The sequence below is a fragment of the Eublepharis macularius genome, chromosome 16, assembly GCF_028583425.1.
Source record: "Eublepharis macularius isolate TG4126 chromosome 16, MPM_Emac_v1.0, whole genome shotgun sequence".
NCBI classification, from domain to species: Eukaryota; Metazoa; Chordata; class Lepidosauria; order Squamata; family Eublepharidae; genus Eublepharis; species Eublepharis macularius.
The window spans coordinates 17,553,249-17,575,771 of NC_072805.1; the positions used below are offsets into that span (position 1 = coordinate 17,553,249).

The following is a 22,523-nucleotide window of genomic DNA, read 5'->3' on the forward strand; positions in this document are numbered from 1 at the left end:
AAAACCTTTGCCACTTGCATCTGTTGCAAACATAAATGGGGCCCTGGTGATTTCTTTTGCAGCAGCTGGGTTCGCAGTGCATACGTGACTGCTTCCAGTCTAAGGGGGACCCTGGGTTGAAAGTTCCCCGGGCGCCCTCCCTTCCTCTGACCACCCCCAGGCCCCTTGCTTGTGCTCTCTTTCCCTCCCGTCCACCTGCATGCCCTCTGCTTGCCTGCATTTCCTTCCCCTGCACATTGGCAATGCTCACTGCCTGCAGCCCTTTCTCTGGTGGCACTGAGTAGGGTATGCAGCTGGGACAATGGGTGGTTGTGTGCTAGCAAGAGTGAGAGTGGGGCCAACCACAGTGGGCCCTGCCAGAAGCCCCGGGCCCCAGCAGCTGCCCCATCTCAGGGTATACTGGCACCAGCCCTGACTGTATTAAAAAAAAATTATTAAGTTTCGACTTTACGATTTAAATGAAGAGCCTGCAGGAAATACTTTGCTATTTTCCAAATTGGACAGACCTCTTACAAAAAAAATAATGAATTTGAAGTCTAAGTTCCAGAATGCTGTCATCTGGGCAGCTTTGATTCTGAATTCTTGCGGCGGCCCTTGTATTTCTCCCCTTCCTTCCCACTGGTCCTTTCTTGACCGTTCTGTCTCCAAAGGGAGCGGCATGCAACGTGGATGCATGCTTCTGATGCAGTCATGCTACTACAACATTAACAGGCTACAAAATTAAAAAGAGAAATTAAGCATTTAGCTCGTTAAGAATATATATAAAGAAATGATGCCAAAGCTCACTTCTGGAGCTGCACTAACACAGAGACGGATTACAAACTAAATTTTGTGCTATATATAAGTATATAAAAAAAACAAGAGTTTAGTAAGAATGGCACTGGTTCAAAAGGAATCGGGACTTCCCACTTGGTTCCTTTCAGTCCACAGTGAAAGTATAGAAATACAGGCCTGCCCGGTGGCCTGGGCAACTTGCGAGGCTCGTTTGTGGCTTGGCCCCCGCCTTCCCGAACACCCCCATCTGTTCTTGCCTTCCCTTTTCAACGTCCTCCTGTCTGGTCATGAATGGAGAGGAATGTCAGAAGCAGGTGGAGTCATGGCTGTAGGGGAGCCTGAGTCAGGCCTGGTCCGTGCTGTGGGGGAAGGGGGTGCCAGAAAATGTCACTCTTTGACCTGCATCTTGGTCACAAGTTTGGAAGTTCCCTCTTCTAAATTCTTGGAAATGGTCCTTCTTTAAGGATCCTCCTCTCCCGTAGAGATCATCAGGCGCATGGCAACCGGCAGGTGATCTGTCAGGCCCGCTAATTGGGTAATAAAGCTGAACTCTTCCACTTCCTGCAGAGAAACAACAGAGGAAAGGCTTTTAAGGCCCAGTAGAGGCTGAAGGATGTGGGGCCATTTTCCAGCTTTCTCGTGTTCAGATTGACCTTCATGAGGGTAGGAAGCAAAACTGAGGTAAAATTTGCTTCGAACTTCGCCGAGGGCAGATTTCTGATCTGGAAATCAGAATGCCAGCTAGGGGTTGCTTCAGTCAAGATGAAAATTTGAGATCAGGACTGTAAATGACAGGCAGCCTTCTAACCAGAAAGGCACTCCCAAATCAGATTCAGCCCTCCATGACACACAGGAACTAGGTTTGTCAGGTTCCTTGACTCCCCAGTGGGAGATTGGGAGCCTGGCATGGACCTTGATGTATTCCTTGGATTTTTTCCCCTCACATGTATGCACAGCGTGCATGCGCGTGCTCCCAGCTTGTGTGATGATGTCACTTCCAGAAAGTGACATCATCACATGGGTCAAACAGTGGCCCTGTGGGTCAAAGGGTGCTCCCCGAGGGGCTGAATGGCCCGCTGAGGGGCACAATTCGGCTCCAAACGGGCCCGCTGCGAGGTGAAATTCAGGCCGCTGTGGGCGCAGGAGCACATCCGCCCGCTGGCCAATTAAGTGGGGAGGGGGAGGGCAGGAGCAGGGAATCCTCTGCCTTGGGCGGGGGGATGGCACCCCTAATAGGAACACACCCTGTGATATGGTGGTATCACACTGAAAGTCTCTGCACTGTACAGTCTGTGCACCTTTTCCACTACTGGTGGCGATAGGGAATTTAAAAAAAGATGGGAGCTCCCATCACCCACTCACAGCTGCCATGCCCCATGCCCCAACCCTTTGTAAGTCTTTTGGAGGACTTTTTAGATTTACGGTAGGTGCTACAGCACTATAATTGTAACTGACAGCCAGTTTGGTGTAGTGGTTAAGAGTGTGGGACTCTAATCTGGAGAGCCGGGTTTGATTCCCCACTCCTCCGCTTGAAGCCAGCTGGGTGACCTTGGGGATAATAATAACACACTTTGTAAACTGCTCTGAGTGGGCATTATGTTGTCCTGAAGGGCGGTATATAACTCAAATGTTATTATATTATTATTATTTATTAATAATTAATTAAAACAGTTCTATGCTGCCTCTCCTCATTGGTCAAGGCTATAGCAATTACCAATTTTTACAGAAAGCCCCCCAAAAGCCTTCCAGTGGTGCAGCTGGGGGGAAATGCTACTGAAGGGTCTGAGCCAAGTAAAACCTGCCTGGAGCGCTGGCAAAATCGCTGGCATTTGGCTCTGTTTATTTCTGGCAGCCTTCCAGTTCAGTGGCCCTCCAGGAAATTTTCCTATAAGTTTAATGGCCAGTCCACCCTCTGCTTTCAACTTACCACTTTCCACTCCAGGTACAGTCCTTCGTCCGTGTAAAGCATGTAGTCAATTCGCCTCCCGTTGCCTTTCAGCGCTGCTTTCCTCCCCTTCTGACTCGAGCCATGGGTCTTGCTGGTGGGGAAGACGAGGTAACGTCTGCGCCCATCTTCACTTTCCATTGTCCTGGTTCACAAAAATACAGTTGTTTATCACAATGTCAATGCACGCACTTCTGTCCCTGGCTCCCTTTATAAAAAATACGTTGCCTTAAGTGATGTTTTCTTTGGTACAGTACAAAAGAAAGGCCTTGATATAGAACAGAAGCATAACCCAGACCAGACCAAAGGTCCACCTATTACAGCAGTCTTTCTCCAGAGAATTAGGAAGCCAATATGGACAAGGCACACCCCCTGCTCTTTGCTCATCCTTACTGGCTGCCTGTTGACCCGGGAGGTCCCATTTAGTCCTCAAGGTTAATAACTCCTCCACGAATGTACCTAATCGCCTTCTAAAGTCATCACTATGTGTTTTGTGAAGAAATTTCATTTTAAATTTGCATTTTATAAATAGATTGTTTTCCCCAGCTAGCTTATAAATTGGACTTGTAACCAGTCAGATCCTCTAGCTTTATATCAGGGATTTCCAACTTTTTGGAGCCTGCAGGCACCTTTGGAATTCTGACACAGGATGGTGGGCACAGCCTCAAAATGGATGCCAAAAGAGGCGGAGCCAACCACAAAATGGATGCCAAAGGAGGCGGAGCCAACAACAAAATGTCGGGGAGTTAGGTTATACATAACTAGGCTTGTTAGCCTCCAGGTGATAGCTGGAGATTTCCTGGAATTAGAGATCAGTTCTCCTGGAGAAAATGGCTGCTTTGAAGAGTGAACTCTATGGAATTATACCCCACTGAGGCCCCTCCCCAAATCCCACGCTCTTCAGGCTCTGCCCCCCAATCTCCAGGAATTTCCCAATCTGGATCTGGCAAGCCTATATATAACTCTAATAGTAACTCTTCAACCTTTCATGCAGAAGCTCTGTTTAAACAGGATACCTTTAAAAATAAACAAATTGCTTTAAAATATTTTCTTGCATACACACAGCTTACCTTCAATCACACCGAGTAGATCTTTGCGCTGTGATGTCTGCTGCTACCCAAGCAAGTTTTTTGAATCTGCACAGCCAATCAGATCTCCATCGGGCCCCACCCACTTTCTAAAAACACTTGGCAGAGGGCAGGAAATTGCCAGCAGCTGCCAGGGTGCCCCAGGCACCACATTGGGAAACCCTGCTCTCTACCGTCTGCTCCAAAACTCTTTGAGAGCTTCTGCTGTTCTGTGATCCTTTAGGATCTTCTGCATGCAAAGCAGATGCTCTGCCGCTAAGACTGAGCCCCTTATTTTGGGTGCCTCATACCAAATCAGCTGCTTGTGGCAGCTCTCCAAAGAGCATCTGCTACTTTCAGACCCTTGATCTGGATGTGCCAAGGACAACCTTCTATGTGCAAAGCATATGCTCTACCATGCCTGCTCCTAACCATGAGAGTCACAATGCTGAAATTATTAGAGTGTTGGATTTGGGAGACTCAGATTTGAATTCCCACTCTCCTGTAGAAGCCTGCTGGGTGACCTTGGGTCAGTCACACTCTCAGATAGGCTTGCCATTCCTGTGCCGGAGGGGAGGGATCCCCTGCTCCCACCTCCTCCCCCTGCCCCCACTTACCTGGGCCAGCAGGGGGTATGCTCCCGGGGCGCCCTCCCCAGTGACATGGGAGCATCCCCAGGCATCATGGCATGCGCCCGCGCCCCATCACAATGCGCTCCCGTGCCCCACAATGGGCCCATTTTGGGCCAAATCGGGCCCGTGAGGGGACAATTCAGCCCTTTGGGGAGCACACACGCACTCCCTGGCTGCCCTTTGACCCGTGTGATGATGTCACTTCCAGGAAGTGACATCATCACGCACACTGGGAGAGCGCACACATTGTACGTGCATACAATGGAGAACTCCAAAGCCAGTGCAGGGTAAGTGCCAGCGTCCCACCCTGGGGGACTTAAGGGACCTGGGAACCCTACTCTCGGCCTAACCTACCTCACAGGGTAAGAGTCCAGTAGCACCTATAAGACTAACAAAATTTGTGGTAGGATATGAATTTTTGTGAGTCACAGCTCACTTTTTCAGATAAGTGAGCTGTGACTCACGAAAGCCCATGCCCTACCATAAATTTTGTTAGTCTCATAGGTGCTACTGGACTCTTGCTCTTTTCTACTACAGACAGATTAACATGGCTACCCATCTTCTTCTTGTAAGGATAAAGTAGAGGATAAGAGAACAATGTAAGCTGCTTTGGGTCTCCATTGAGGAGAAAGCAGGGGATACATACATACATACATACACCCAGGGCTCATTTCGAGGGGGAACATGCAGGAACACAGTTCCAGCAGTTCCCCAAAGAGGTCACATGTCAGGTGGCCCCACCCACCTGACTCCCGGCCATTTTGGGCCCGTTTCAGCCTGGATTGGGGCTCAAAAGGCCAGGATTGGACCTGTGATGGGTGGTGGATCACTCTCCCGCTCATGAATGGCCCGATCCTGACCATTTTGGGCCACCTTTTCGGCCATTTTCAGCCCCTTTTGCCATTTTGGGCCCAATTTCGGCCCTGAATGGCCAGGATTGGGTCCAAAACAGTCAGAATAGGTGATGGCAAGGGGTGTGGCATATGCTAATGAGTTATGCTAATGAGTTCCTCCAGCTCTTTTTCTACAAAATGACCCCTGCATACATACATATTAGGGAGAACTGTTGTAGGGTTTGTTTGTGAAATGCTTAATCCTTGTGAAATCATATCAGTTTGTGAAGAGTCAACTAGTAGCCCAGTCAGGGTTGCCAGGTCCCTCTGGTGCAGGAGCACTACTTCTTTTCTTTCACACAAACACTCCATGTGCTCCCAATGCTTCCAGTTTAAACTACAAGTAGTGGGGGCTCAGCGGGGTCAGTTCTTTAGGAATCAGCCCCAAACAGCATTTTCTTTAGGAATAGGCCCCGCTGAACCCCTGTGTGGCTTCCAGTTTAAACCAGAAGTGGGAGCACACCAGTACATGCCTCGCTTTTTGCCACATGCTCCAGCCAGCCTCACCACACCTCCGTCCCCTGCCGGCCCACTGAGTAGTGGCAAGTAGTGGTCAGGGGCTGGCTTCCATACACCCAATCTTATGGAAAGTTAATCAGAAGTCAGTGCTGCCGGTTTCAGTACTGTTTCTTTTTCAAATGAGCACATAGGGGCATAGCACTGAAGATTTTTTGAAAAGTCGAATGGCTGAATGATGAGTTTATTTTTCAAAGGGTTTTTTTTTTTTTGGCCTGACTATCAATATCATTATTCAGATTTGATGTGAAAGATAAGGGTACATGCTAAAACAGGTACAAGATATTCATGATCAGCAGGATGATACCCATAATTCTTAGATATCAGAGGAAGTCACTGGGTTAGATTCTGACAACATTTTTACTCTGCCTCTCCCTCCAAACCTTGAATGATTACAGCCTTCATTCTATAAGCCTTTTGTCTATGCAGGTCCAATTATCTTTTTGGTGATCAAAGGGGACTCCTTCCTTCTTTTTCACTGGTAGAAAAGATGTTGGGATCCATCCAATAAGGCTGAATCCTATTACTTCTTTCCACTAAGAAGTAACGTAACTCCAGTTCTGCAGCAGCTACACTGGTTTCCCGTGGAGTTCCGGATCAGGTTCAAGGTTTTGGTATTACCCTATAAAGCCCTAAACGGGCTGGGACCAGTATACCTGAGGGACTGTCTCTTTCCATATACTCCCCGGAGGGTGCTGAGATCAGCCGGTAAGCACCTACTGGTGGTCCCTGGCCCCAGGGAGGCTCGATTGGCCTCAACCAGGGCCAGGGCCTTTTCGGTCTTGGCCCCAACCTGGTGGAACTCTCTGTCTGAGGACACCCGGGCCCGCCAAAATCTTGTCTCCTTCAGGCAGGCCTGTAAGACGGAGATGTTCCGCCAGGCATACGATTGAGGCCATCAGGGTTTCCACCAAATGAGCCTCTCTCCCGGTCTCCTCTATGTCTGTAGGGGATATTGACCACTACCCCCCATTTATGAGCGACCACGCATGGTTAAGCCACACCTCCACCTCCGTCAGATGTTATATGGTTTGTATACGGTGAGCAGGTATTTTATTAGAAAGCTGTGTTAATTTATTGTGATTTTATCTTTCATATTTTATCTTCTGTTGTAACCCGCCCTGAGCCCACTTGTGGGGAGGGTGGGATATAAATAATAATAATAATAATAATAATAATAATAATAATAATAATAATAATAATAATAATAATAATAATAAGTTGGATCCTATGATATTCTTCTGCTGTTCCTTCAAGGGAGACAGACTTCCTCTAATGGAAAATGATTTTTTTTTCTGATGGAGGAACCATTTTGCTGAATAAAGTCTATCTACACTGGAGGAAAACTTGGAGTTTCTCTACACCAGGTTCTGGGGCACGTGTCCATCAAGGCCAATTCCACATGGCTTACCTGAAGCCGGGACGTTGTGGAACATTGCGGATCATGCTGGAAAAAACGCGGAAGATCACGTTTTCTCGCGCGAGTTTTGTGTGATGTGGTGCGAGTTTTGCACGAGAAAACACAATCTTCCATGTTTTTTCTGGCATGATCCGCAATGTTCCGCAACGTCCCGGCTTCAGGTAAGCCGTGTGGAATTGGCCCAAGCGTCAGGAGACACAATGTTGGCTGGGGAGTATAGTTTTGAAAGACAGAACTGGCGGAGATTGCTCTGGAGGGGACGGATTCTCTCACAGCCCTCCGCTGCCTCTGGCATGCCAGACTGCCTCCCCTTCCAGAGCCTTTATCCTGCCCCCCTCTCTGCTTAAAACTTTGTGTTTACCAAGTCTCAGCAGGGCAAAGGCTGTGGAAGGGGAGACAGCAGAAGTGGCAGAGGGCTATGAGAGAATCTGTCCCCTCTGGAGCAATCTTCACCAGCTCTGTCATTTAAAACTACAGTTCTCGGCCAGCATTCGTCCGCTGACATGTGAAGAACATGTGTCAAAAGTATTGTGTAGAGAGACTCTCGGTGAGAGTGAGTCGTGGGATCCAGCCCATAATGTTTGAAGCCCCATGGAGCATTCTCAAGACAATCAACAATACATGAAAATAATTGCTACAATTGACTCTAACTACAAGACAGGGTATTTATCAGACTTTCAAATGTAATATCCGGTTTTTAACATGTTCGGCAGTCTTATCTCTGGAGGCTTAATCAATTGAAGCCTGTTGGGTCACTTTCCGATTCATTTTAGCTATCACAGAAACCAATAATTATCAATGCCCCCTGCCAGACGGACACTTTTAATTAACTCAAGTGAGGAAGGATTGGGAAGTTTTTCCTTTTTGTTCAAAGAATGGGTCAGATTGGGACACTTTTCTAATTAATTGTCTTCAATAACATCATTGGCAGACCATTCTTCAGCCTGCTTCAAAAAACCCACAAAAAATTCTTCATTCTCCACCACCACCCATAATGCAATTCAGAGCTTCTGCTCAGCATGGAATTGACCCCTCCTGAAACGCTGGCATATTATCTCCACTTCGTAACAGCAAATTGAATTTTAAAATCAGAGCAAAGTGTTGGGGCGTGCTCAATGTGCTTTGCAGAATTTTTGGCTCTGTATTAACTCAAAAAGACAGTAACATTCTACAGTCCAAATGAGCCTTTAAGAAATCCTTTCTGAATCGACTTTTCTCATTGGCAGCTCAAGACATTTTGCTGGCTATGGCTATCCGGCAGCAGGTGGCTTCATGGCCCTTCACTCCCTTAAGCATCTCAGAAACCAGGACTGAAGTAGGGTTGCCAGTCTCCAGGTAATGGCTGTAGATCTCCTGGAATTACAACTGATCTCTATAGGCAACAGTGATCAGTTCCCCTGGAGAAAACATCTGTCTTGGAAGGTGTATTCCGTGACATTATACCCAGCTGAGGTCCCTCTTCTTCCCAAACCCTGCCCTGCCCAGGCTCCACCCCCAATCTACAGGAATTTCCCAAACCAGAGTTGGCAACACTGCAAGCAGGAAGATGCAAGCAGGAAGAATTAGGATCCAAGATGTTTAAGGAGTTAGAGCGCCTCCCTACCCGAAGCTGGCAACCCTAACGTCAAGCCACACTTTACCTACAGTGAGAGGAAACATCGACCCCTCAGGATCTCAGGAAAGAGACTGCTGCCCCTCTTCAAACTCCACCAACTGAGGTGCCCACCCCACCTCACTTCATGGATGAACAAGCCTTGTGTTTGCTGCCAAGAAACTGCTGTGTGTCACCAAGGATTCTCAGGGCCGTTTCCAGATTACTTACCTTCATGTGGGACGTCGCGCCTCGTTGCGGGGAAAATGAGAAATATCGCGTTTCCTCGCATGAGTTTTGCGCGACGTCGCACAAAACTCGTGCGAGGAAACGCGATATTTCGCATTTTCCCTGCAACGAGGCGCGACGTCCTGCATGAAGGTAAGCAATCTGGAAACGGCCCAGGTGTGTTTCAGAACATGCAGTGGGGTGCTCCATCTCACAACCAAATCTCATGTCTCTGAGGTGCTGGAAAGGAATCTACCCTTCTCACATCTCCAGAAGTAGAAAGCAAGTTCTTGAAGAGGAAGGGAAACCCACAATCCTCTCTTGTCCCTACTTGGACAAAGAATCCCCAAATCTGACTGAGAAAAAGAATAAAGATTCTGTGTGAAAGAGGCTTCTAAAGCCTGAACACAAATCCTTTATCAACAACTCTCAGGAAAAAAAATCAGCTATAACCCACTTGCTAATAACCATGTCTAATTACGTTCAGAAAGTTTACGAATGCAATTGATGCTGGCAGCATGTATGCTAAATAATTCTCAAAAATAGCTTTCCTTCCACTGAAAAATTATGTATCCCAGAAATCCATTCCTGTCATATTTAAATCCACTTTGGGGGGCAACATAGAGAAGCAAATGGATTGCCCTTTGGTGACAAAGATTATCTGGATTGACCAACTATAACCTGATGGTTGTGGCTTCTTTTGGTCACACAATAAAATTTGACTGATAAATTCTGCAGACATTCTATCCCACTTCGTCCGCACAAACTGGGAGCTTGCCAGCCTTAATAAGTATGGTCACTGTCTTGTGTGAATTCGGTACGATGTGGATTTTTCCGTGCTGGTACAGCATCCATTCAGGTTCATGTGAAAATGATCTACATGTTCCCCAGTTCACACGAGATGAAGACCGAACAAGTTAATCTTCTGAGAGATATGACTAGTAGATTCTTGATCTGCATCAATGGAATGGAATATGGGCAGAGGCTTAATGGACAAATCTGCGTAGACTCCCCTTTTTGTACAAGGGTTGGAGACCAACAACTGATTCAAGTTTGTGAATATCTTAATTAAATAGCCTCTTCTAATCTTTGTTCCAACAGTACCCTATTAATCAAATTGGAGGTGGAGGAGTAACTAAGCAGCAATAGCGTTTATTGATTGGGTTACCAGGAAAACATGCCCACGTAGCCACTCTCATTGACGTATTTAACATTGTGATCTCTTTAACTTTATTAATAGGTTTCTAGAGATTGGAGGAGGAAGTTTCATGTTAGTCTAATTTACTGGGCTCCTTTCAGAACCATCGATGCCGTTATAAACAAAGTGATAAATTAGTTTTCAGATTTTAGCCAAATTTTATTATTGAAGGATTCCTCTAAGAGTCTATTTTAAGCCTAATCTTGTTGGACCGTGACATGAGGAATTTCAAATAGGTATTTGTGAACTTCTCAAAGCTGTTCGACATTTATTATCTGCAAATGGTCTTTGAAGACAAATTGAATTTAGTGTCTGGAATTGCTAGTGGATACTATGTTTTGAATCCTCAGACAAGAAATGTTCTTAATATTCTATAGATAACCAAGGTACGGGCTATTAGTGTCATGTCTTTGGAATAGTTCACTGGCATGCCAGCTTTTGAGAAATGAAAGATACAGTTCAAAGGATACTTTCCTGGGAGTAAGCCCCATTGAATAAAATGGGACTTACTTCTGAGTAGACTTACTTAGGTTTACTTCCTAACAGCATTTTTGCACAGTGCCTAACATTTACATTCTAAACTCAAACCGATGAAGCAAAGATAATGTCTTATCTTTTACAGTTTGTAAAATTTGTTTTACAGTTTGTAAAATGCAGATTGCAAACCCATTCCAGCTGCCTTAAAATGCTCATAAGAAAGTATGGAGAACCAAGTTTTGAATCAGATATAGTGAGTGAAATCCCCTCTTCCTTCCTTGCATGCCTTTTATGGACAGAACTTCACCTTGCCTGTTTGAGCTCCTAGATATAGTGGTATGCAGAAGAGAGTCTTGGATTTGCATGCAAGAGAACCTTCATACCAAAGCCTTTATACCAAGACAAGATGCATCTGACGAAGAGAACTGTGGTTCTCGAAAGCTTATGCTACAATAAAGTTGGTTAGTCTTAAAGGTGCTACTGGATTCTTTATATTTTTCATACTAAGAGCTAAACTACACGAGATGAATTACACAAGGATGCTCAAGTGAAGGAAGACGCAATGGTAGCTGGGAAGCGTAGTTTGAATTTCACCTCTCTGTACAGAACTGGATAGATCGCTCCTCAGAGGGTTTGTTAATTTCACCTCTCTACAGAACAGGCAAATATTCTTCCTCAAGAGGGTTTGTTAATAATTGACAGAGCCTTGTGGGAGGCAAAGAGGAAATTAACAAAGCCTCTGAAGAGTGGTTGTTGTGGATTTTCCGGGCTGTATAGTCGTGGTATAGCCACGGCTATACAGCCCATAAAATCCACAACAACCATCGTTCTCCGGCCGTGAAAGCCTTCGACAATATATCCTCTGAAGAGTGATTTTTGCAACCCTGCGGAGAGGTGAAATTAACAAACCCTCTGAGGAATGATCTTTGCCGGCTCTGTAGAAAGAAGTGAAATTCAAACTACGCTTCCCGGCTAACATTGCATCTCCCTTCACTTGAGCATCCTCGTGTAATTCATCTCGTGTAGTTTAGCTCTCAATAAATCTCTGGATCCCAGTGCTAGGAGGCAACCAGGGGAAGGCCTTGGCTTCTATGTCCTGTTTGTTGGCCCTCTAGAGCAACTGGTTGGTCACTGTGTGTGAAGCAGGATGGACCAGTGGTCCATCTCATCCACTGGGCTGATACAGCAGGGCTCTTCTTACGTGGTCCTGCTCTATTCATGAAATGTATCTATCCTGGCCTTTATGCATGCACTTTCATATGCCTTATTCCCATAATTCCTCCATCACAAAAGCAGGGTGTGCCTGAACTATACAGGCATCAGAGCATCCATGAGATTTCTACAAGCTGGCCATGATGAGAATCCAGGGCGGACAGCCAGCAAGATAATGTTCACGTTTTTCTGTCCTCTCGGCATCTGCCTAACAATGCAGAATTACTCCAGTCTAAGTCAGTTCGCTTGAATGGGTTTAGACTGGAGTAACTCTGCATAGAATTGTGCTGTTAAATTGTGAGTCCTGTTGGGGAGGAAACAGGTTTCTTTGATGGTGTTAATCACAGTAAAATTCAAAGCAGCCATATTGATAAACAAGGAAAAAAGGCTATACACACTTCTGTAGGTTATCTGGCGTGCAGACTTCTTCATCATACAGTCCTTCTGGATCTAACAACGTTCCTGTGAACAGAAAGGGATATATGAAGTCAGTCTATTCCAACCTGTATTATGTGCATTGCATAGTTTTTTTGTGCATAACACAGATTATTTCAGCATCCAGCTACAAAACTGGTGTTTCTTTTTTTTACTTTACTTATTGGGACAATTTGTGGATATTGATGGTATGGGTTTTCCACCTGCAGACTCTTTCTCTCCTTTCCCCTGGAACTGGGCTGTGGGACACTTTCTGAAGAAATGTTGTTGGACCCAACAGCCACTGCTTGGAGTGTATTCCAGGCTACAGTGTTACAGGGCTTGATTCAGGTGCCTTCCCCAGAGAATCCTGGAAAGAAATGACTGCTAAATCTGCTAAAGTTTATAGTGTAGATCTACCCTGAGTCTCTCAGTTAAACCTCAGATTTCTTGTTCCCAGCATTTCATTCATGAGGTGTGTGTTTAATTTCTATGTGTATCTTTCAGCTTGCTGGATTGCCACCCAGTTGGGTTTATGAAACCTGTCTGATTTTTCTGTCTTTAAAACTGGATCTCACACACAGAGGTATAGGCCTGGTTGTTAGAACTTGGAGCAAAAAAACTGAGAACAGAACAGTTCTCCCAGGCATATGTGTGAGTGAGTGGAGGGGGTGGAATCTGTGACGGTACAACTCAAAGGGAGTTTGTAAAGAGCTTCTTCTTCAAGCGGCACTGTTAGAGAGGGGTGTCTGTGTACTAATGCCTACAGGAGATGTGATGGCTGCGCACAGCTTTCGTTGAGCGCTACTGACTTCTTCAGAAATATGAAACATGCTGATAATGGTCCTTGAAAATCACAGCTTGAGAATATTTAATTTCCATTATGGGCTGCTGAAACAGCCCTTCCTGTTCCAGCAAGCACTTCCTGCAGAGAGCTGTTTGGTGCTATGTGCTGAGACTGCGGTGGGCTGCTCTGTTCTGAGAGAAAATTAGAAGGCAAGCAAGCTGTGGGAAGGGAATCATCCTTTCCCCCCAAGTTAGCTCAGTGGGATGAGATCTTTCTTCCCTCCAAACTAGTTTGTTCCCTTTCAAACTCAAAGGCCCAAGCCCCAAAAGCTACACAGCAGGGGGCAACTCCTATCATGGAAGATGTTCCAGCACTGCTAAGGTGACCTTTCTCCAGCAGGAACAGCCCATCTTTATTGGAGGAAGTCTTTCTTGGTTGAAGGAAAACTCAGTGGAAGAGCCTCATAGGGTCCAACTTAGCGATAGGACGTCGTAGTTAGAGATGGGCACGAACAGAAATACAAACTAAAAAAACCCACGAACAGCCCAACCTGCTGTTTGCGAACAAGCTGTTTGTGAGGCCCCATTCTAAATGAACAGGTGGTCGTTGCAAGCCTCGTTCGTTGCTGTTCGTCAAGCCAGACAGTCTGGCACCTGCAATCAATTCTGTTGGCAACTCAGGCAGGGATTGTCTGAACTCTGTCTGAACTCCTGCTGTTGCCCTGGAAACCCCAATCTAAGCCCAATTTAGCTTGATAGGCAGGTCTTCCTTCCAAGTGTGGAGCTCCCAATTTGTTACAAGAGGAAAAGACCAGGGGAGGAAGGGGGGCTCCCAGCTCTGGCTTTCAGGGAGAGACAGCTGATGTTAGAGAGACAGGGTGAGTGCACTGGAGCTTGAATTTTCTCTGTGTGTGGTGGGATAGGGATCTACCCCTTCAGGTTCCAGGGCTGCTGCCAGGCCCTGGGACAAGCTATTATTTATTATTGGTACCCTTCCTGCTGCCTGCTCAGGTAGGGTTTCTGGGAGTGGTGCGGTAGGGATCTACCCCTTCAAGTTCCAGGGCTGCTGCCAGGCTCTGGGGCCAAGCTATTATTTATTATTGGTACATTTCCTGTTGCCTGCTCAGGTAGGGTTTCTGGGAGTGGTGCAGTAGAGATCTTGATGGCTGGAGGAGAGCCTGCTGGCCCCCATGAACAATGAACATGTTCGTGAACAGGATCATGTTCGTCAATGTTTGTTGTTCATGGATGGCAACGAACAACGAGCACCATGTTCATTTTTTTTCTGTTTGTGCCCATGTCTAGTCATAGTATCCAACGCCACACATAGTCAACAATCCCTGAGATAGATATAAATTCATGAAGCTCCCTTATACACCGTCAAACCGTTAGTCTACCAAAGTCACTATTTACTCTGACTGGCAGCAGCTATCCAGAATTTCAGCGAGCTGTTTCACATCACCTACTGCCTGGTCCTTTTAGACTGAAAATGCTGGGAATACTCTGATAATGTGTCACAGACCTTAAATGGAGGAGGGGAAACATACAGAGAGGAAAAACATCTCCTATGCTTCAGGCTCAATGTCTTGGAGCAAAACCGGAAACATATTCGAAAAAGTATGTCATAATATGATTTCAGACCATGATATAAAAAAAAGAACAACAAGCGTTTGTGCTTCTTTCTCCATCTGTTCTGCCCTGAGAACAACCATGCTCAGAGTAGGTGCCCTGCAGCTAACACAAAACATTAGAGTTTCACACCACAAGAATCTGCAAGCAGGTAATCTGGGCTTGTTGAACAGGTCCTTCAGGCCCTCTGGCTTCGTTTACAACCAGGTATACCATTTGCCTGCCCATGGCAAGTAAACCTCACCCTTGGCCCCAATCCCCTGCCCTTGAGAAAATGAGAAAAAGATGGCTGGGAAATGGCCTCCGTAGCAATGCTCTGGGCAGGGCTTTTTTTCAGCGGGAACGCGGTGGAACGGAGTTCCGGAACCTCTTGAAAATGGTCACATGGCTGGTGGCCCCGCCCCCTGATCTCCAGACAGAGGGGAGTTTAGATTTCTCTCCATGCTGCTAAGCAGCGCGGAGGGCAATCTAAACTCCTCTGTCTGGAGATCAGGGGGCGGGGCCACAAGCCATGTGACCATTTTCTCCGAGGGCAACCAACTGAGTTCCACCACCTCTTTTCCCAGAAATAAAGCCCTGGCTCTGGGAATCTCCTTGTGTCTCTATGTTTTTTTCCACACAGAAGTGATATCACATCCTCCCCAAACTCCACCCTCTTCAGGCACCACCCTCAAAATCTCCCAGCATGTGCTGAGGCAGTGCTGGTAACGCTATTCCCAACCCTGAGGCCGCTGCCTGACACCTTACCGATTGCCCACGATTTGTCCTCCCCAGGACCAAGGCGGCATGGGTCCTTGTAGCGTGTAAACAAGGAATGCTGCTGCTCCAGTTTGTCATCTGCAGGGAGAAGACAGAAGTCAAAAGAGAGACCAACAAACTGGAGGTGAAGAAGGAAGAGGAGCATCCCACCGGGCTGAATTTGGGAGGACAAAAGGCACGAGGGGGGCCATGGAAAGGGCCCAGCTCCAGTTGCCTTGAGGTTGCTGATTATACCTAAAGGCTTAAAAAGACCACATATTTCTTTTCAGAAAATTCTTCTGTTCCTCTTATTTGCTCCAATGTGGATGTCCGCTCAAAATAGGTAGGACCAAGCAAATGCTCTAGGCAGCCCCAAAAGGTTTAGTGATCTGTTTCACTGTTGTTACGCTCTTCATGCTGTGTGTGAATCATGGGTTGTGGATTTTCCACCCAACTATAAAAATATCTTGGATATTTCCATAGCAAGGTGGAAATGTCTTGGAGCCATCTGTGTGTCAGGTCTTGCAAGGTTCCCTGGGTAATGTAGTCTTACAAAGAACAGCCGCTTGATGCTATTTTCTGCTGGGTGAAGAGCAATGGGAGGGATTTTCTCTCTGTCTCTTGGGGGCGGGTGTGTGCGTGGACATAACAGGAGGCAGGAAATCCATGATGGATTTTTGCAAGGAAGAGAATGCGCAATGCAATTCTCCATCGAGTAGAAGAGTGGAGTGGGGGGCATCTCATGTAGTTTGGCTCCAAGTTTGGGATGATTCATGGGTTGGATCAAGGCAGCTTTTTCTCTCAGTGTCACCCAATTTGCCTCCTTATTATAGCCCCCTGTCCCACACGTGCCGAAAGTCCATGAAAATCTCATGATCCCCAGCACAGGTGGCCAAAGGGCATCTCTTCTTCTCCTTTCATTAGCTGAAAATCAGATGGATCCAACCCACTGTACAGCCAAGCTTTCTACTACACTCTGCTGTGAATGTAATAATGTCTAAACACCTAAAACCAAGAGCATCTTTCCGTCACTGCCGTGCTTCTAGCCAGACAAAACTTCAGAATTTCTTTTTGGTTCTCCCTGGGGAAATCCCATGAGTGGCCATGAAGGGTGCTAATGAAATCATTTGTCACTGTCTACTGTCAAGGCAACAGAATACATTTATGTGTCTCTTTTTTTAAAAAAAGGAGAACAAACCCAACTGTTCTACTGTTAAAAATAAAATAGTGTTGGGAAGGTGACTTGGATTCAATCAACCCTGCAGGACTCACTTCTGCACAGGGCAGTGTCCATATTTGCATTCAGGTATTTATTTAATATATTGATTTAAGAAACCTATGTCCCTGCCTTTCCCAAACAAAGCTCCATGCTGCCTAACAGTCACAAAATGAAAATGCAATAACCCATACAGTAAAGATCTAATCCAATCTAACGATAGATAATACCATTGTGTAAAACCAGCAGAGCAATAATAAAAAGGATATATTAACAGAACAATAAAAAAAAATCAGTTGTCAAAGGGCACGGCAAGAAAACAGAACTTTGTAACCCGTTCTGCTATCAAGAAGAGTGTTGATGCTCACACATATTTATTATTGGTCATTTGAGAGGTTAGGAAAACAAAAGGGAAGTAGGGTTGCCAGCCTCCAGGTGGTCCCCGAATGGAAAGACCACCCGGGGTTAACAGAACAATAAGAAAGTGTATTAACTGAAGACACTAAATGGTGTTTAAAGTGACAGTGCTCTATGTAAACATATTCAGTAATGCTCACAATAAATACAGTAAATACCATTTACAAAAACGTAATTCATACAATAATGTCTCTCAAAACTGTGCCAGAGGATTGAATAAACCTTGCCCAAGGTTTATTCGATCTGCGTCACCCTCCGGGTTCAGTGAAATAATGAGACTAGACATGGTGGTCCTTTACAGCCCCTAATGGAGTCCAAGTGACGAAATCTGCCGTTCAGCTGGCCTCAGCTAGGGCTACCACCTTGAAGGATCTCCAATTTGAAAAATAGGAAGATTCCTACAACAACAAGGAAGAGAAATATATTTGGAACATTGACATTATAGACTTACCTCATTTGAACTTGGAGCTATTTTCCCTGTTCCTAGAGTTGTTGGAACAGGGCTGTTAGTCCTCTGGCACAGTTTTGAGAGACATTATTGTATGAATTACGTTTTTGTAAATTGTATTTACTGTATTTATTGTGAGCATTACTGAATATGTTTACATAGAGCACTGTCACTTTAAACACCATTTAGTATCTTCAGTGAATACACTTTCTTATTGTGCTGTTAACCCCGGGTGGCCTTTCCATTCTGTCTTCCAGCTTCCAGGTGGTGGCTGGAGATCCCTTGGAATTACAACGGATCTCCACGTGACAGAATCAGTTCCCCTGGAGAAAACGGTGGCTTCAGAGGGTTGACTCTGTGGCATTACACTGTGCTGAGGTTCCTTCCTTCCCAAACTCTGCCCTCCCCAGGCTCTGCTCACAGACCTCCAGATATTTCCCAAACCAGAGTGGGCAACCCTAGACAGAAAGCACTGCGATCTGGTGATGTCAATTTAAAAAGGGTCCAGTAGGACCTCAAAGACTAACCAATTTTTTTGTACCATAAGCTTTTGAGAACCACATCTCTCTTTGTCAGATGCATGAAGGGCAAAAAAGGATTTCTTGAACAGGAAGAGAAATTGAGAAGAAAGGACCTCAACTCACCTGACGAGCAATTGTCAAAGTTAAGATCCCCGCAGAGAACATCAAATGCCACCAGCTCCTCTGGATTGGCTGTACTGGAGGAGGAGGTAGATTTTCTGAAATCAGACAGCCAATCCTGAAGCAGATCCAGTTGTTCACACCGAACAGTAGTGTCTCCTGGAGCCAGTCAAACAGAACAGAGAAGGAAAAAAAAACCACGCTGGAATGCTTCAAGTTTCATATATTTGGAATGGTCATACCTGGATGGAGTGCCAAATCGTAAAATGCAGCTCAAAAATGAATGTAAAGTAAAACAGAAATCAAGTCGCGCTTTAAAGACAAATGAAGTTTGTTCCAGCACCAGCTTTTGGGAGTCAGACCTCACTTCTTCAGATGCATACGAAATGGAAAGTTCACACCATTGTTTATAACCAAAACCACAGAAAGCAAAATAAAGGGTCTGAGGATGAGTTATGGAAAGTTGTAAATCAGGGCTGTTAATGCTTGACCAACGAGGATTACAGGTCCAAGGCTATCATAGGGTTCAGTTACAGCGGCAGTAAGTCCCACCCATCCACCTGTAGATGCAACCTTCCATAGCCCACTTGCAAGTTCTCTACCACCTGCAGTCACAGCTACCCACACAGCCTTCATGCCCATCCCCAATGGAAGGGAGGCCTGGGACTTACCTGTTGTTGCTTCCTCATTTGTGCGCTTTTGCACGTGATCCCGGTGGGGCACAATGACATCCCTTCCAGGAACTGACATCATTGCGCCAGCCACAGGCGTGCTCCAGTGAAATGTGGGAGCACGCCCATGGCCAGCTGATGACATCATTTTGGGACGTGAGTGCTTTCTCAGGTTTCCTGCCAGTGGCAGGCAATTTCTGGGGGGCTTACCACCTCACACTAATCACCAGCAATTGGCGGGCAATGGAGCAAACCCCTGGGAGCAAACCCATGGGTGACACTGAGAGATCTCTGTCTTTTGGTGCTACACCTCTGAAGATGCCAGTCACAGCTGCTGGCGAAACGTCAGGAACTACAATGCCAAGACCACGGCTATAGAGCCTGGAAAATCCACAACAACCATCGTTCTCTGGCCGTGAAAGCCTTCGACAATATACCCTGGGAGATTGTCTGCCACTGAATGGCAACTGGGAAGCCTAAGCTAGGAGTGCCACAGCTGTAGACCCCAGGAATGCTGATGCTTTGTGCACCACCCGCATGCTCTTCTCCAGCACCTTTTAGGCAGCATACACAGCTGGGAGCAGAGGTGACAAAGCACGCACAAGCAGTGAGTAGAAGGGTGTGAGTGCAGGAATCAGAGGAGAGGTGTAAGTAGGGGATCAGCAGCTGTGGGACCCACTGGACGTCATGGGCCCTGGCAGCTGCCCCACTTGGCTGTGCGCTCACGCTGGCCCTCCACTTACATACCAGCTGGAACAGAGCCACAGTATCTGGTATCCTTCATAAACATGAGTCTAGGTTTGATAAGCAAGTCAGTGTTTTCTTCCCAACATTTTGTTTTTCTAAAAAATAAAATAAAATGTGGGAAAGCCACCTCTCGCTTCCCTTCCTTTGTCTAAAACATTTCAAGAAATTGTACCTCTTTCACACCAATACACAAGATCGTTCCAGAACAACAGGTTTGTTCCTTAGCAGACACAAATGCTAATTTGCATAAACGAGGCTCTAAAAAAAACTCGCTTGTCTCTCTCTTTACAAAACAGATGACTGACTGTCAGGGTGAAATGAAGAGTTATTCTTAAAACACAGCCAAAGATTATATACAACAGTGCAGGCATTCAAGCCTGAACCTAAGGTCTTCTCTTCTGTATGGAAGCATATTTCAATCTTAAAACAGTTTTCAGTACTTAAACGACACATGTGGAGAGGTAAAGATTTAAATTTATCACCTTAGTCGTTTTAGCACTCTTACTGTTTAAAGCAGTTCACAGATTATAGCCATTTCCCCACGTCTTAAACACTCACCGAATGCCGGTGGCTCTGTGGCACAATTTCTGATGTCACCCTTTCCGAAATGATTCCGTTTTCGTGGCCAAAAATGGAATCATATAACTGCCTGCCCCCATTTTGGAAAGGCTGATGTCAGAAACCACACCGCTCAGCCACATTGATCTGTGCTATGGTAACTTCCAAACTGGACTACTGCGACTCAGTTTATATTTGGCTGCCTTTGAAGGTAGGGTGGAAGCTGCAGTTGGTGCCAAACACAGTAGTTGGGCTGTTGACAAGGGTTAAGCATTGTGGACATGTTTCAGATAGTTCCTGTGAAGTTCTTGCTTGCCTGCACTTCCTTCAGACAATGGGGGAAGTTTAGTGTTGCCAGGCAAGTGTGGGAGACCAGGAGGGGACATGGTAGGGGAAAGCTGTCAGTGATGGTCCCCTTGGCTGGTGCACAATGACATTCTAAACTCCCCCTCTGCCTGGAGATCAGGGGGCGGGGCCACCGGCCATGTGACCATTTTCAAGAGGTGCCGGAACTCCGTTCCACCACGTTCCAGCTGAAAAAAAGTCCTGCTTCTGGAAGTGACATTGTGCTGGCCATGGGAGTGCTCCTGCGAAATGCACAGGGCTATTTTTTTTTTAAGTGATGTAATCATGCTGGCTGGGAGCACACATTGCCTATTTGCGTGAGTTGCCTGCTGCTGGTGGGTGATCTCCAGGGGGCTGGCTATCTCCTGCCGATTGCCAGCGATCAGCTGGTAGAAAGGCAAACTTGCCCGTCACCAGTGGGCTTCTGGCAAGCCTATCCTTGGCCAGACCTGTGGCGCCTTTGAAGACCTGGATGGCATGCCTGTGCGAGTTCCGGCTTCCTGTTAACTTTTAGAGTCTGTCACAACCTCAGACCTTCGTATCTTCAAGAATGCCTCCACTCATATGTGCCCAGAAAGCAGCTCTGATCATCAGACCAGCTATTGTTGGTAGTTCACCCAGTTAGTCGATAAGAACAAGCACTGCTTAGACTTCTGCTGTAGGTGGAGCCTGGACATCTCCCAGAATTACAACTGGTCTCCAGATGATAGAGATCAGTTGATCTTAGGGTTGCTAGGTCCCCTTATCCTCCCAGGAGTGACATCATTGCACAGGGCCCCGGAGCGCTCCCTCGCTTTGCATCGGGCTGATTTGAGTCCGGGGGCAGGAAATGATGTCACAATGTTCTAGGAATTCACTTGTCTCTATGGCTGTTTCTCCATGTACAACCGAAGGGGACTCATGGCATCACTCCTCCCCCCTTGCTCCTGAGGGAATGAAGAGGCTAAGCTGGGCCTGCAACCCTTTGGTAAGAGTTTGCCCACCACCACGGGAGTATGGCAAAGCTACTTTACAAGTGTGTGAGGAAGGCCCTGACGCTGCCTGGGTTTCAGAGGTTCCGTAATGCAGAGCTTTTTCGTTGTTCTTTCAGTAGCTCACAAGTCAAGATTGTGGCTTGCTTCCTTTTATCTTCTGGGTTTTTTTGTCAATAGGATATTGTACTTTTTAAAAATGTATGTGAGGCACTTTGAGCCCTGTTTATGAGACAAAAGTGTGGTACAAACAGGGCTCATTTCGAGGGGGAATGTGTTCCCCAAAGAGGTCACATGTCAGGTGGCCCCACCCACCTGACTCTCGGCCATTTGGGGCCCGTTTAAGCCTGGATTGGGGCCAAAACGGCCCAGATTGGGCCTCTGATGGGTGGTGGATCACTCTCCCACTCAGCAGTGGTCCAATCCTGACCATTTTGGGCCCCTTTTCGGCCATTTTCAGCCACTTTTTGCCATTTTGGGCCCAATTTTGGCCCTGAATGGCCAGGATTGGGTCCAAAACAGCCAGGATAGGTGATGTCAGTGGGTGTGGCATACACAAATCAGTTACGTTAATGACACAGGGGCATGACATATGCTAATAGGTTATGCTAATAGGTTATGCTAATGAGTTCCTCCAGCGCTTTTTCTACGAAATGACCCCTGGGGACACATATTTCAAAGAAAGTAAAAAAGAAAAGAAGGAAGGAGGGAAAGGGAGCAAGATCTTCTGCTTATTCCACTCTGAATGCAAAGTAAAGCTTTTGCTCTTGAGGGTGCTGATGGCTTTCCAGAAGAAGAAAATGACCAATCCGCTTGGCATATTGGCCTGTCAAATCAGACTCAACAGTGACCCACCAAAGCCTGTGCGCTCAGCTCGGCTTGCATCATCTGGGTGGCTGTCCCTCACTTGCAGAGGCTGATTAATTGCCCGGCCTATCTGTCTGCAGCAAGGGCTGTAAATATCTGTGCCTTACTTTCTCCGATCATCA

The 22,523-nt window shown here is 46.3% G+C and overlaps 1 protein-coding gene across 1 annotated transcript in view; it reads right to left on the reverse strand.

Annotated features, from left to right (window-relative positions):
- Positions 1-229: 229 nt before the first annotated feature.
- Positions 230-22,523, reverse strand: part of SMPD3 (sphingomyelin phosphodiesterase 3) — a 68,199-nt gene continuing 45,905 nt past the window's right edge. The window contains exons 3-7 of the mRNA XM_055000648.1: positions 18,246-18,401; positions 15,530-15,619; positions 12,352-12,415; positions 2,702-2,864; positions 230-1,335 (exon numbers count right to left, since the gene is read on the reverse strand). Coding sequence (XP_054856623.1) covers positions 1,234-1,335; positions 2,702-2,864; positions 12,352-12,415; positions 15,530-15,619; positions 18,246-18,401 — 575 coding nt within the window. The 3' untranslated portion in view covers positions 230-1,233. The remainder of the gene's footprint in view (positions 1,336-2,701; positions 2,865-12,351; positions 12,416-15,529; positions 15,620-18,245; positions 18,402-22,523) is intronic.